Source organism: Pygoscelis adeliae, unplaced genomic scaffold (genome assembly GCF_000699105.1).
Source record: "Pygoscelis adeliae isolate BGI_AS28 unplaced genomic scaffold, ASM69910v1 Scaffold42, whole genome shotgun sequence".
NCBI lineage: Eukaryota > Metazoa > Chordata > Aves > Sphenisciformes > Spheniscidae > Pygoscelis > Pygoscelis adeliae.
The window spans coordinates 7,016,326-7,028,552 of record NW_008824283.1 but is presented as its reverse complement, the minus strand read 5'-3'; the positions used below and the strand labels follow the sequence as shown (position 1 = coordinate 7,028,552).

The 12,227-nt window shown below is 39.1% G+C and overlaps 1 protein-coding gene across 1 annotated transcript in view; it reads left to right on the top strand.

Moving 5' to 3' along the window:
• Positions 1-7,950: 7,950 nt before the first annotated feature.
• SLIT3 (slit homolog 3 (Drosophila)) overlaps positions 7,951-12,227 on the top strand; it is a 260,861-nt gene continuing 256,584 nt past the window's right edge. Inside the window, exons 1-2 of the mRNA XM_009318576.1 lie at positions 7,951-7,958; positions 8,638-8,709. Coding sequence (XP_009316851.1) covers positions 7,951-7,958; positions 8,638-8,709 — 80 coding nt within the window. The remainder of the gene's footprint in view (positions 7,959-8,637; positions 8,710-12,227) is intronic.

Here is a 12,227-nt window from a genome sequence, read left to right as displayed (position 1 = left end):
TTCATTTCTTTCCACTGATGTCAGTGCTTTGCTCCTACCTCTTTGAGGTATATGTTGTTCCTACTAAATCATTTTAGTGCCTCTGTGTTGTAATCTCACTTGGTCGGAGAACAGTGTAATAGAAATGCATTGGTAGAATTTGGTATTGTGTAGGAACAAGATCATATTGGGATCACTTTGTTTTGTCAGTGATCCGGTTGCAAATGTATAGTAGTTCTGGATAATTCCACAGTAGAAGAGATTTTTCTGTCAAAATGAATCTTTCTTAAATACATTGTCAGAATTGTGCATGCTATTTCTCTGCTGGCAGGCCAACCTCACCACATGCAGTAAGACTTGGTGTCTAAATTGCATAAGATGGAATACCTAATGTATATGACTTTCAAAGGGGTTTTTTTTTGACTCTTCCCGCACCCTGTTAGAGTACTTGCTCTAGTCACATACTGCCTCTCATTGTGTCTCACTGTCCCCGCTATAAAAAGGAAGGTTTAATTATATTGATACCATTTTGTAAAGCACTGAAGACCTATGTTAAATACTACTAATAAAGAAGCCTTATTGTCATTTATTAGTCAGAAGCTTTATCGTATTTCTAGAGGGGTGCTTCTCTTCAAGTGTTTCTTCTGAGTCCACTTTCCAATTCCTACTCCTGGACGTATCCAAAGTTGAGCATAAAGACATTGAGTTAAAATTTAATTTTTCTGCGTATGTTCCAAAAGACAAAACAGATGCTGCTTTCTAAAATGAAAACTCTGATCTGTCTCGAGATGGGTGGTTTTAAAATAAGAGTCTCCTAAATGCTATCTGATCAGTATTTGCTCGGCATTTTGGAAATGGCAGAAGGAGGGAGGAAGAATTGTAAAAGTCATAAAGACAAATGTTGCCTTTAATTGGGCATTGACACATAGATTATTTTTACAGTTCATTTAAAATAATATAAAAATATTTACTAACCTTGTAAGAGATATTCTGGTAGACTTAATTTTTTTCTGGTTTTGTGTTGGGTGCATTGACAGCCAAATATTACAGAACTGTGTCTAATTTAGTGAAACAGAGTGGGAATTTTTTTTGTTGTTTGAAGTGGCTAAGAAATTTTTTAAAACCTCTCATGAAGCATGCACAAATGTGTATCCTCTGTTCTTTTAAACATTTAGAAAGACTTCACCATGTACTGAGTGATCCCTGTAGTTGTGTCAGGACAGAAGTCATGAACCCGTCAAAGTCCATGCAGGTTGGATCTCTTGAAGGGTCTTTATTAACAGATGGTTTTTAATTTGGCCTTGGAGAAGGCGGAAGACGGTGCTAAAATAATTACCTACTGCTGAGATCTTTTTCCTCCTTGATTGCTTAGCGAACACCCTTCCCCACTCTTTAAGCTCAGCCTCTGTTCAGTGTCTTGTTCTGCAAAATGAGAGTATGTGTATGTGACTTGGGTTAATTAGACTATGTGAAGCTTTGAGTGAATGTTGAGGTATAGAGTTAGCATCTATCACCTCACAGTAAAACCAGATCAACAAAGAAATTGTGGTGTTTATCATCTGGAAGCTTAGCAGTCGTACTTGTGCAGTAGCGCGTGACTGTGTGAAAGCAGTGAGGACTGGTTTAATTGGAATTTTTGAGCTAAATTCCCTCCCTTAAAACAAAACTAGAAAGAGTTTCTCAACGGCTTCTCAGAGCATGAATTGAGAGCCAGCTGTATTATATTTAGCAAAAACACAATCACCTTGCATTGTTCAGGGTACAAAACATCTGTAGGACCTGCTTTTGTTTTGCAGAACTCAGATGCTGTCAACATCTATACTTTTATTGCAGTAGTAGCAGGAAGAAATTTTTTTCCTTTTAGAAAATCAGCGGTGATGCCAAGTTTCCACAGAGTAAATGCTATACAATACTATTGCTCTTAAACTCCTGCCTTGTAGCCCATCGGCAACAAGACTTACCCATTTTTCCTTTTAGACAGAGAGCTATAACTGCTACTTCATGGTAAATACCGTCTTTTACGCTGAACACACAGAAAGGGAGAAGCCATTGCTTCACCGAGTGCATAAGGCCCCTCCTGAGTATAGAGGTGCTGATGTGAGTGTCAGACTTGCCACAGCTTGTTTTCATTACTATTGTAGTGAGCTGACTTGGTCAATGCTTTTCCCACCTGGAAGATGATAAATACCTTGAATTTATCTTGTGTATTTACAAGGCTCAAAGTTACCGAACTGTCCTCAACAGCTAACTCAGTTATTTGTTAATCCATCTATAGAACAGGAAAAACTCTAATATTGAACAGTTTTGGAAATAGTAGGACAATAGCTCCTAGATAAGAATAGTATTTAGCTGTTGAAAATATTAAACATTAATTTTAACCATTAAAAAACTGCCATGCAATTTTGGCAGAGCAGGAAAAATTCTTCTGGTCTTTGCTGTAAATGAAAGGCCAGCTTAATGTGATATAAAGACATTTTAAAAAATGTGGTTGACTATATTTACAGAGTCTGTTTTGATCTGATTTCAATGTCTGCATCCTTGAGCTTGTACATACTGGCACTTATACCTCCAGATACATTTACCACGTAAGTAATTTGGATCCATTTCCTGCATACCTCAAGCATGGTGATCACTCTCTTGGCTCAGTCTTCTTAACACACTTTTAAGGCACAGCAGCCTTTGCAAGTGCACACTTATTGCAAAGGAGACAGATCTGCATCCTTCTGCACTGCTTCCTGAGAACAAGTGGCTGGAGCTGCATAAGAGGACGTGACCAGATTAACTGTAATATTGCTCACTTCTTTGAAGGGGCATTGTATTGATGGGCAAGAAGAAACTGTAGCAATTAGAAGGGAATCTGTGCTGCAGCCATTCTGCTGCTGGTTTTGTGATCCTGGTTATGCCATGCTTGAAGTTAAAGCAGGGTTTGAGGCATTGCAAGTTGTTGTAGATTGTAATAGAAACTCTGGGAGACAACAAAGCTTCCTTGGGAATGTCAAGCCTTTAGTTAAAAGAAAAAAGACACTGTGAATATTAATATTCTGTACTGGAATTGTTACAGTTATAATTGCGTAAACTTTCCCTCCCCTATGGATTTTCTTTGTCTTTCTATCTCTGTGCATGTTACCCCATTTTGTCTTGCAAACTCTTCCCTTAGTAAACATCGGTCCCTTTGCCCTCTCTCTTCACTGTCTGTAGGAGCTATCTTCCTTCCAGCTCTTGCTCTATGAAAAAGCTGACTTCTATCATTCCCCACTTCACTGACTTGCTTATCTTTTATTACGTGTCATTTAGAGATACCTATTCTCTTTGGATTATACTCTCTAATTTTTCCCCATCTGTTACTCTTTAACTCCTTAATTGTGTTATTTAATTCAGTAAAACGTTGTAGGATAGAGCTTATGTGTAACATGCTGTACAAATCAAAAGTAATTCTAATGAGACAAATTGCAGTGTCCAGGTTGTGTTAAGTATGTGACCTTTCACAGAGTAGTTCAGCCTGGTTTTAGTCTAGTTGTAAAGAAATGTTGGGTTGAAGAATAGTCACTAAACTTTAATGCACAAAACCTCAAGAATTTTATATTTTATTTTATTTTGGTAAATGCATAAGACTGAAATGTTTTTAACCCAGAAATCCTATTTAGTAAAAGAATGAAAACAAGCTACCAACATGGATTAACTAATTAGCATTTTTCTCAGCTGCACATTCTGCAGCTGGAGTGAAGCTAATGGGCAAAGTATTTATTTCTTAGCATTGGTGGCAGCTGACACTTTCTTAAAATCCACATTCATACCTTTCCATTGCTTGCTTTACAAAGTAAAACTAAACAACATAAACCTTCCAATATTATTGTGTCCGGAAGAGATGATGGGAAACAATTGGTTATTTTGCACTCTGAAGCCCCCTATACAGTTGAATCAACCAGTGTTTCCTTATGGGTTTCTATCAGCTGCTACGAAGACAATTGTGTGTGAACTCTCTTATCCCAAGAAGCAATTGAATTGTGGATAAGCTAGAAGGTACTTGAAGGAATCAGGTTAGTTATTCTGGATTTTTCCTTCATTTTAGCTGAACATTGGTTCCATGTGTTAATGGTTAACTGTGAGTTTACTGTTTTATTATCAGATCAACATACAATAACATACTGGGAAAGATACATGTTTGGCTGTGAAGCATTTGCTCTTGAAGACTAGTTCTTTAAGTCTTCGCATTAAACTTTTTAGACATCAAAGGCAAGTCTAGTTCTTTATTGGATAACACTGAATGGTGATCTTTCTTTTAGCCCATTTGAGCAGGAGAAATAGAAGAGTGGTGTTCAACCACAATAAATACTTCTTAATCAAGCTACTTTTCAGGCAGTTCTTTGTTTAAAAATAAGTCTTTTTAAATTTTAGAATCTGTATGCCAAAAAAGATCTGGAAAGTAACTGGTAAATGCTCAAAGGATTTTTTTGTTTTTGAAAAGGGAGACAACCTAAGCATAATGCTATCAGTGTTGATTTTTTGGTTTTCATATAGTACATCTTATTTTCAGTACCACCGTAACTTTGCAAGTTGTATTAAAGTAGCTATTTTAATGTTTTAGATCTGTAGTTCAAGTGAAGACTCTTATTTTATGAATGTTCATAGGGTCTGTGTTCCAATTAACAGATTTATATTCTGTCACTGGCAAATTAAAAAAAAAAAAAGGGTCTTAATGTATTTTATTGCTATGTTAGACAGTTTAAATTTCACTTAGGAAGCAATAACCAACGTTAAAGCAGGAAGCTAAAACCCAGCATTGTAGCAAAGACTACAGAGGCAGTTAGAAAACGTCAGCAGTTTTGGGTGTTTTTTTTTTTCCTTTCCAATCCTTTTATCAGTAAAGGTCTTGGAATTCACATTTGAAGATCAGGAAAACAATATTAGACTTGCAGTGGGAGTTAATCTGTGTCCAAAGCATTTTAGTTAAATTAAAATAAAAACTAAAAAATCTATTGCCTTGTGCCAACTCTTGTTTGAGTCTGGGTTAGGCTAACGTGTGGTCTGTTGTGCTGTGAGGGCACGTGAGCCACAGCTGCTGGATTTTATTAGCTCCTGCGTCTCTGATCTATGCAAACTTGAAGTCAAAGTTCTTTAATATCTCTGTGGCTCTGTTTCCCCATCTCCAAAATGAGAGTGCTGTTTCCTTAGGGGCGTTCACCGCATGCTGCTGACTGTGGAAGCTGTTGGTCGAACGTGTCCAGTATTGTCGCCTGCTGTGCTTTTCACCTAGTCGGTTCCTCTGTGATCTGCTGCCAAGGCCTTTTCAAGAGTGTTTCCATCAGACAGGACCCCTGTATGAAGGAGGCAGGGGGACACTTCCAAAAAGAGACTACGCTTTATTGAGGCTGTGGCTGGTTGCAGAATCTCTGTGCCATTTGCACTGCTTGAAAGCTGTGTGGCAGGCTGAACTGGATGAAACTTCTCTGTATTTATCAAAATAACAAGAAGAATAATTTAATCCAAACCCTTTCATTTAGCTCAACACGTCTATTTTATCAGAATGCAAATGAACGTGTTTCCGTTGTTTTGGGGCTTGCTGCTTTCTGTACAGAGGAACCTTTGTGAAGGAGGGTGCTGCTGATGTACTAGCACATTTTAATTTGTCCTTAGGTCAAGCGTTTTGGTCAACTCTCTAACATTGTCTATTAGGGTGAGGATTTTTGGAAGTGTATGTTTCTCTAAAGCTGGAATTTTTCAGATTTCCTCCTTAGGATCCATCATGCATCCAAGCATTGGACTTGTCTTCCATTACAGAAATAGATGGCTTGAAACCTCTGTCTAAGAAATTGGAAATGTGTTAGTCATCATCATCTATTTTTCTTCAGATTAGTTGTTTATTTTTTCTTGAATACCACAATTCTTTCTTGTCTGTCTGGTTTTTTTAGGGTTTTGGTTTGGCCTCACATTAGTTTATCTGGTTTTCTGCAGTTACTATTAATAACTAATATTTATTTTACGTACTGTCAGTGAGAGTTTCCCATTATGTCTGTTCTAAGAAGTAAGGGATGAAAAACTGAAACTTTAAGATAAACTATGTAGGCAAGTTGCTTGTTACAGCCTTCTGCTCCCTCAGAGCAAATTTTGTGAAGTGCACGTCCTGAGCCTGGTTGGTGTTTACTTGCTTATGAAAGATGCTCAACAAAAGTTTGGCACAGCGTTAGGAAGCAGAGATGAACACTCTTCCTAACTGTCTCAAAAAGGGACGATTATAATTGTGAGAAGGCAGTTACGGAAAGTGAAGCATGCAGTTGTGAATTTTCTTCCATGCTGTGTCACTAATGCCCTGCAGGCTGTCAGTTCTTCAGACCACTAGAGATATTTATGAAATCAGTCCACGATCCTGGAGGTTTAGAGAGGCAGTATTGTTAGCTAGAGGAGAGTGCCTAAATGGAAGATGAAATTAATACAATTTACAAGAAGATTGTTGTAGAAAATGGATGAATTTCCTACACTCCCCTGTTTTTGCTTGACTGCAAGTGAGAGCTGAGCATAAAGACAAATCAGGAAGCAACAATATAAGTTAGCCCTTTTAGACCACAATAATATTAGAAAAAAATACTTGAAAACCTTATTTATTTTTAAACCGGATTTGCAATAATGCATAATAAAATGCTGGACGAATGCAACTTGAGGTGTTGGTGGGTTTAGTGTGGTTTTATTTGATCACAGAGCTCTACTTTGTCAAGCCCTTTTTGTTCTACTTTGTGTGTCTCTTGCTTTCAGATCTTACTGTTTTTTGCCTTCCTAAGCCATTTTGTCACACTTTTACCATTGGCTGTAGCTCTGCTGTGCCTTGCTGTCACACCAAAGTGAATCCCTGTCATGAAATCGGTCTTCAGCATAAGACTTCCTTCTTATAGGTCTGAAATACACTTTACTTTTGACTCTTCTCCGTTCGGGTTGCCTGATCATTTGTCTGGGTTGAAGGTCTGTCTTTAAAGAACTAATATTTTGTTGCTGGCAAAAGAAAGGGGAGGTGAAGGAAGGGTCATGGTGTGGATCAGTGTTAAACAAATTGTGAAGGTCACAAAGAATTTTAATCTGGCTTGAAAAAGAGACTTGTATCTAGCAGCACATTTTTGTTTGTGCTACTCTGAATGGGCAATTGTGGCTACTTTGAGAATTTGGTGTAGACTGCATGACTGGTATAAATTGAATTAGTCTCATGACAAGGACATAGTCCCCTTTTTTTTCTATCTGCCTGATGGAAAGCAGAAGAAAGCCCTGAGTGACATGTCTTGACCTACAATGTCACTGTGGGCTTTTGTGCCAGGCTCTGATTTCTGGCCTCTCATTTGATAAAGCCAATTTGGTGGAGACTAGAAAGGAGGCTTGCTGCAACACAAAATGTACTTACAGAAAAGAGTATCTGGTGGTGAGTACACGGCTGCCATTCAGTCTCAATAATCATTAGAAAGCCAGGGTTTCCTTCTGAAAAAGGGGCAAAGTCTTGGGTTCGCATAGCATAGGGACAAGTCACACCAAATGATGCACTGTGTATCCTGCGCTGTAGTATCGCCTTTCTTTGTCCTTTTCTCCAGCCATCCCTGTGCCTTCCATTTCCTCCATTTGCTTATTTCTTCTGTTTTTCTTTCCCACTCTTCTGCCTTCCTTTCATCTTCCTACACATCTCTCTTCCCCACACTTTGTACCCTGAACCGGAGTGAAATCGCTCCCTCTTTTCCATACTGACAGGGCGCTGACAAAGAAACCATTGTGAGTGCTTTTTCTCCTTAGCCTGGAAACATCGCAACTTTCTGATTTTATGTCCATTTCCTTCCCATTCCTGATGCCTTCCTGCCTACCTCCATTGGCGCTGGTAGGGGGTTGCGAACTTGGAAAATTCCAGTGGAATCTTCCAGTACATCAAAGGAAAAAGCAACTGAATGCAGGTTGTGTAACAGAAAACTGTAACCTGCAGTGCTCGTTGCTCTACCTGCACTCACAATGCAGGTGTAATGATTTAAATTGAAACCTTTTGTAATGTTTTAAGTACTAGAAAGACATTTTGAATTGCTGCTGTTTGGGGTTTTTTTTTAAACAAGGTCAAAAATTCTGTCATTCCCATTGATATACAATGCAATGGGTTTTTTAATGCAGTGGATCAAGATCTTTTCACTGTAAAGTTACAAAACTCACAAGAAAATGATTGTCATGTTTTTCCTGAATATTAATTTCAAATAAAGGGCTGTAATCTGAGCAGGGGTAGCCAAGTATTTTTGCAAAAATACTTGGTAAACAAGTATTGGTATTGCTCCGGTAAACAAACAGGAGCATGGTGAGAAAATTGCATTTACGCTACAGGGTTGCAATTTCAAGGCATAAGATTTAGCTGCAGGTACTCTGACAGCGAATCATGGCATTGTGCCAGTGTCATGACCACATTCGAGTGATGTTTTCTGGAAGTTCTGTCATTTGTATCACAAATTCTGGTGGTTTTCGTTGGAGAGTCTTTTCGGCTCATGCCACAGACCTCTAGAGGAGATAAAGAAAATTGAAAACATCGTGTGGTGTAACAAATCCAGAAACATCTACTTTTCCAAGCATGTTTGTGTTCCATTATCTCATGTAGATTTGAGAAATGTGTACTCTTTGTTAATACAATGTATTTTTTTTTTCTCTTCCCTTATTCAGAGACCTGAGTGAAAACCAGATAAAAGGAATCCCTAGAAAGGCCTTTCGAGGAATCATTGATGTGAAGAACTTGTAAGTGACAACTTCATTAATATTTGTGGTGAAAAACATTCTCCCTGGGTTACATCTGGCTGTTATGATTTGTTTGAGTACCACGTGGTTAGCTCTGTGCAACACAAAAGGGAGCTGTGGACCCTGCGGTGTGCAGCAGGTTATCGTCAGGGGCTTCACGTGCTACTTTAGTCCGCATGTACACTGTGCAACACACCTGGGGAAGTTTTGAGCAAAAAAAAGTGTACTTAAAGGCTTTACCCCTCCCTGCAGTATTGTCTTGCAAAATCCAGTGAAATCACGGTCCAAGCCTTGAAGCAAGATATGCATAGGAAAAGAACTGGCAGAGTTTGGGGGTGAAATTGAAATATTTCACTTAGATTAAATTTTCTGCCCCACCACTTGGGTGGAAGGTAAATATGGCAAAATGTAGCACACAGACACAGTAATTGAGCACAAATATCAGAAAATGAAAAAAAAAAAGTGGGAAATCAACTGCGCATGCTTTGACAGTTTGTATTGAAAATTAAAATAATTTTTAAAAGCCATTAAAGAGAGAAAAGCGAGTTTTGCTGTTTGTGCTGATGAAGCTAGTCTGTCCTAGCCATGTTCTATAACATACAGTCTGAAACATGTAAATAAAGACTTTTGGCTCTATATTTCCAGAGCTGCTAGAGCCTCTTAGATGTTACGTACCAGAAATGCATTTTTGTGTGCACCCACGCACACACTAATGCACCACTGGCATCATTAGAGTCAACACAAGGTGAATTGAAAAAGGAAATAAGAGCCAGCAAGCTGGCAGAGAGTCAGGATTTCCTGAGAAAACTTGCAGCCACTCTCAGAACCATTTGAGAGCCATTAGTATTAGCACTGTGTTACCACACCAGTAGCTGAAACCTGATACCCCAATGTGTTAAATATTGTAAGCATAGTGTAAATAGGGTGGAATTTTTTGTTTATTTAGTAGAAGAATCAGCTGAAGGAGATCTAAAAAGAAGCACTTTTCTAAGAACAGTCTTGCAACATACCCGTGCTCTGTTTTCATTTCTTGCCCCAATGAACAACCTCTTTAGCATCCAGACTAAATTTTTTTTCTATAGGCAGCATGGAAACTGTTAAGGGCAGTCAACACGAGTCAGAGCATGACCATGTCTGCATCCAAGGGCAAAGCACAGTTCTTGTACTTTCTCTGGTGATGCTGTGTTGCAGGGAATATCACATCACTGGGGTTTGTGATGCAAAAGACAGACATCGCAGTACTGCAAAAGACCAAAGCAGGACTTCCCCCAAACTGGAAAACACAGGCACAGGAGCAACACTGTGAGATGCCCCCTGCTCGCTCTCTCTGAGCACTGTGCAAGGTTCCTTTGGAGACTTGGGGACAGAGAGAATGTGAAGACTTTTACACGTCATATAACATTTACAGCTGTTTCTGCAGGCGTTCAGCATACTAAGCTTGTGTTTCCTCAACGGTTTGTTACTTACCTTGTGTATATCCAACAGTGACTTTAGCTTTTCAGGTGTGAAAGCTTTTTTACCTGAATGTCAGCTTGAGAAAACGCATCTTGAGGAGCCATTTAAACTCATCTAAGCCTCCTCTTCAGTGGAGGAGCATCAGAGGACCTGTGTGAACAGGTCTAGTTTTTAAGACACAGGAAAATACTGGAGAACATAGTTTACAGTGGGAAGAAGTTTGTGGATTTTAGACAGAAGCATGGTGCTTTTGTCATGTTAGCATGAACTTTAGTTACGTTGTGTAGTCTAGAGGAACAATAGATGGTGTTTTGTTTCAGAAAATCTAACTTTCCCAGCTATAATTCACTGTTAGTTGTCTAACTTAATTTAAAATAGCAACGTTTGCATTCAGAGTTGATTTCACCTCTGGCAAGCTGTCAGAAAAATCGCAGGTGTTCTTTGATTTATGCACCCAATCTCAGTGCAGAAGGAACCAGGGTCTCACCTTTACACAAGCTGATAGCAAGGGATGGCTGGCTGGAGCGCTTAGAGGAACTCTATAAATGTTGGGATCTAAAGCTTTAACAAAAAATTGTGACTGTCAAGTTAGGCAGTATCTATTATTTTGCTGTAAAAGACACAGTATCAGAAGTGCTTCCCTGTAGCCACTGTTTCTGCCTTTCAGGAATACTGAAGTTACCACAGAATCATAAAATGATTCTGGTTGGAAGTGACCTCTGGAGGTCATCTAGTCCAAATTCGGGCTCAGCAGGAGCACAAAGCTTAGTTGTCTAATTAACAGATTTGCTGATGTGAGCCACAAGTACTGATTGTTTAGATAAATAGCAGGAGAAGCAGACTTTTCGCTCAAATCTGTAGTCATTTTTTCTTAATAAGGAATGGATGAATTGTGTATCCAGGGTGGTTCATTAGATCTGACTGTTGCTTGCAGACACAGACTAGTGGTCTATGAGTTGCTGAGAAAAATGTGACAAAATCTTGAGCCAACTTGCTGCTGGAAACACATTAAAAGTTCTGCAGCAATAACTGTAAGGGTGTGATGCAAGTTGAACCAAGTTAATATTTAAAGCTCTTAAAGCTTTAAGCAGTAAGCTTAAACATGCCAATTGCCATTCTCAGTCTAGATTTGGCAGCCAGATTGCTCCCTTCTGAGTCACAGAAATGACCACGCCAATGAGCGTGAGTGTTCAAGCACCTAGAGGAGGAGAATGAGTCTTTGCCTTTCAGTGCCATTCAGCTGTTCGAACACCTGCACTGCTAATCGCTTGGTGACTCTCTGAGATATATGCACTAATGTGATAGCAGCAGGGTTGACTGTTTCTATGGTTATCACTTTGCAGATTCATTGTACTGTCTCAGAGTTCTTCTACCTTATAAAGCATGTTTTTGAGGGATCTTGGAGACTTTTAGACATAAGAAATAAAGTTACATATCCTCCCGCACTCCCCAACCCTTTCCAATTTATCTTTAAAATTCATATAGGGAGAGGCTGGCATGGAATTGTCTCTGTTTTCATGGCTTGACATTTAACATGGCCTCAAATTCTTCCAGTTTCTACATTAAGTGTCCAAATGTCATGGCAAAAATAATAACTCTGTAGATATTATAGAGACACAGCAAGTGCTAGACCACGTGAAAGTCTCCAGATTAATGCTGTCTTTAACAGCAGATTGGAAAGCTTCCCTCAGGAAAAAATGCAGAGAAGTTGATGCAATAGACTAAGCCAGGGCATGAATTCCGTTTGGATACAAGCTCAGAAGTATGCAGCGTAAGGGCTTAATATAAATTACAGCGGGTGCCATTTGGAAACCCTATGAGAACTACCCTATCTCAGCGTGGCCGTAGCAGTAAGCAACACAAAGTGGGAGGCTGTGTCCAGTTGGAGCATACTGGTGTAAAAAAAAAAAAAAAAAATTCCTGAATTTAAGGGAAGAGGTGCTGCTGCATGTGCTGAGGGATGAGAGTCATTGGTGATGTTTCTCAAGCAACAGGGCTGCAGAACTGGTTTGCTACCAATACGATTTCAGTCACTTAAAAAAACAAATGTTAGGATGATGGGG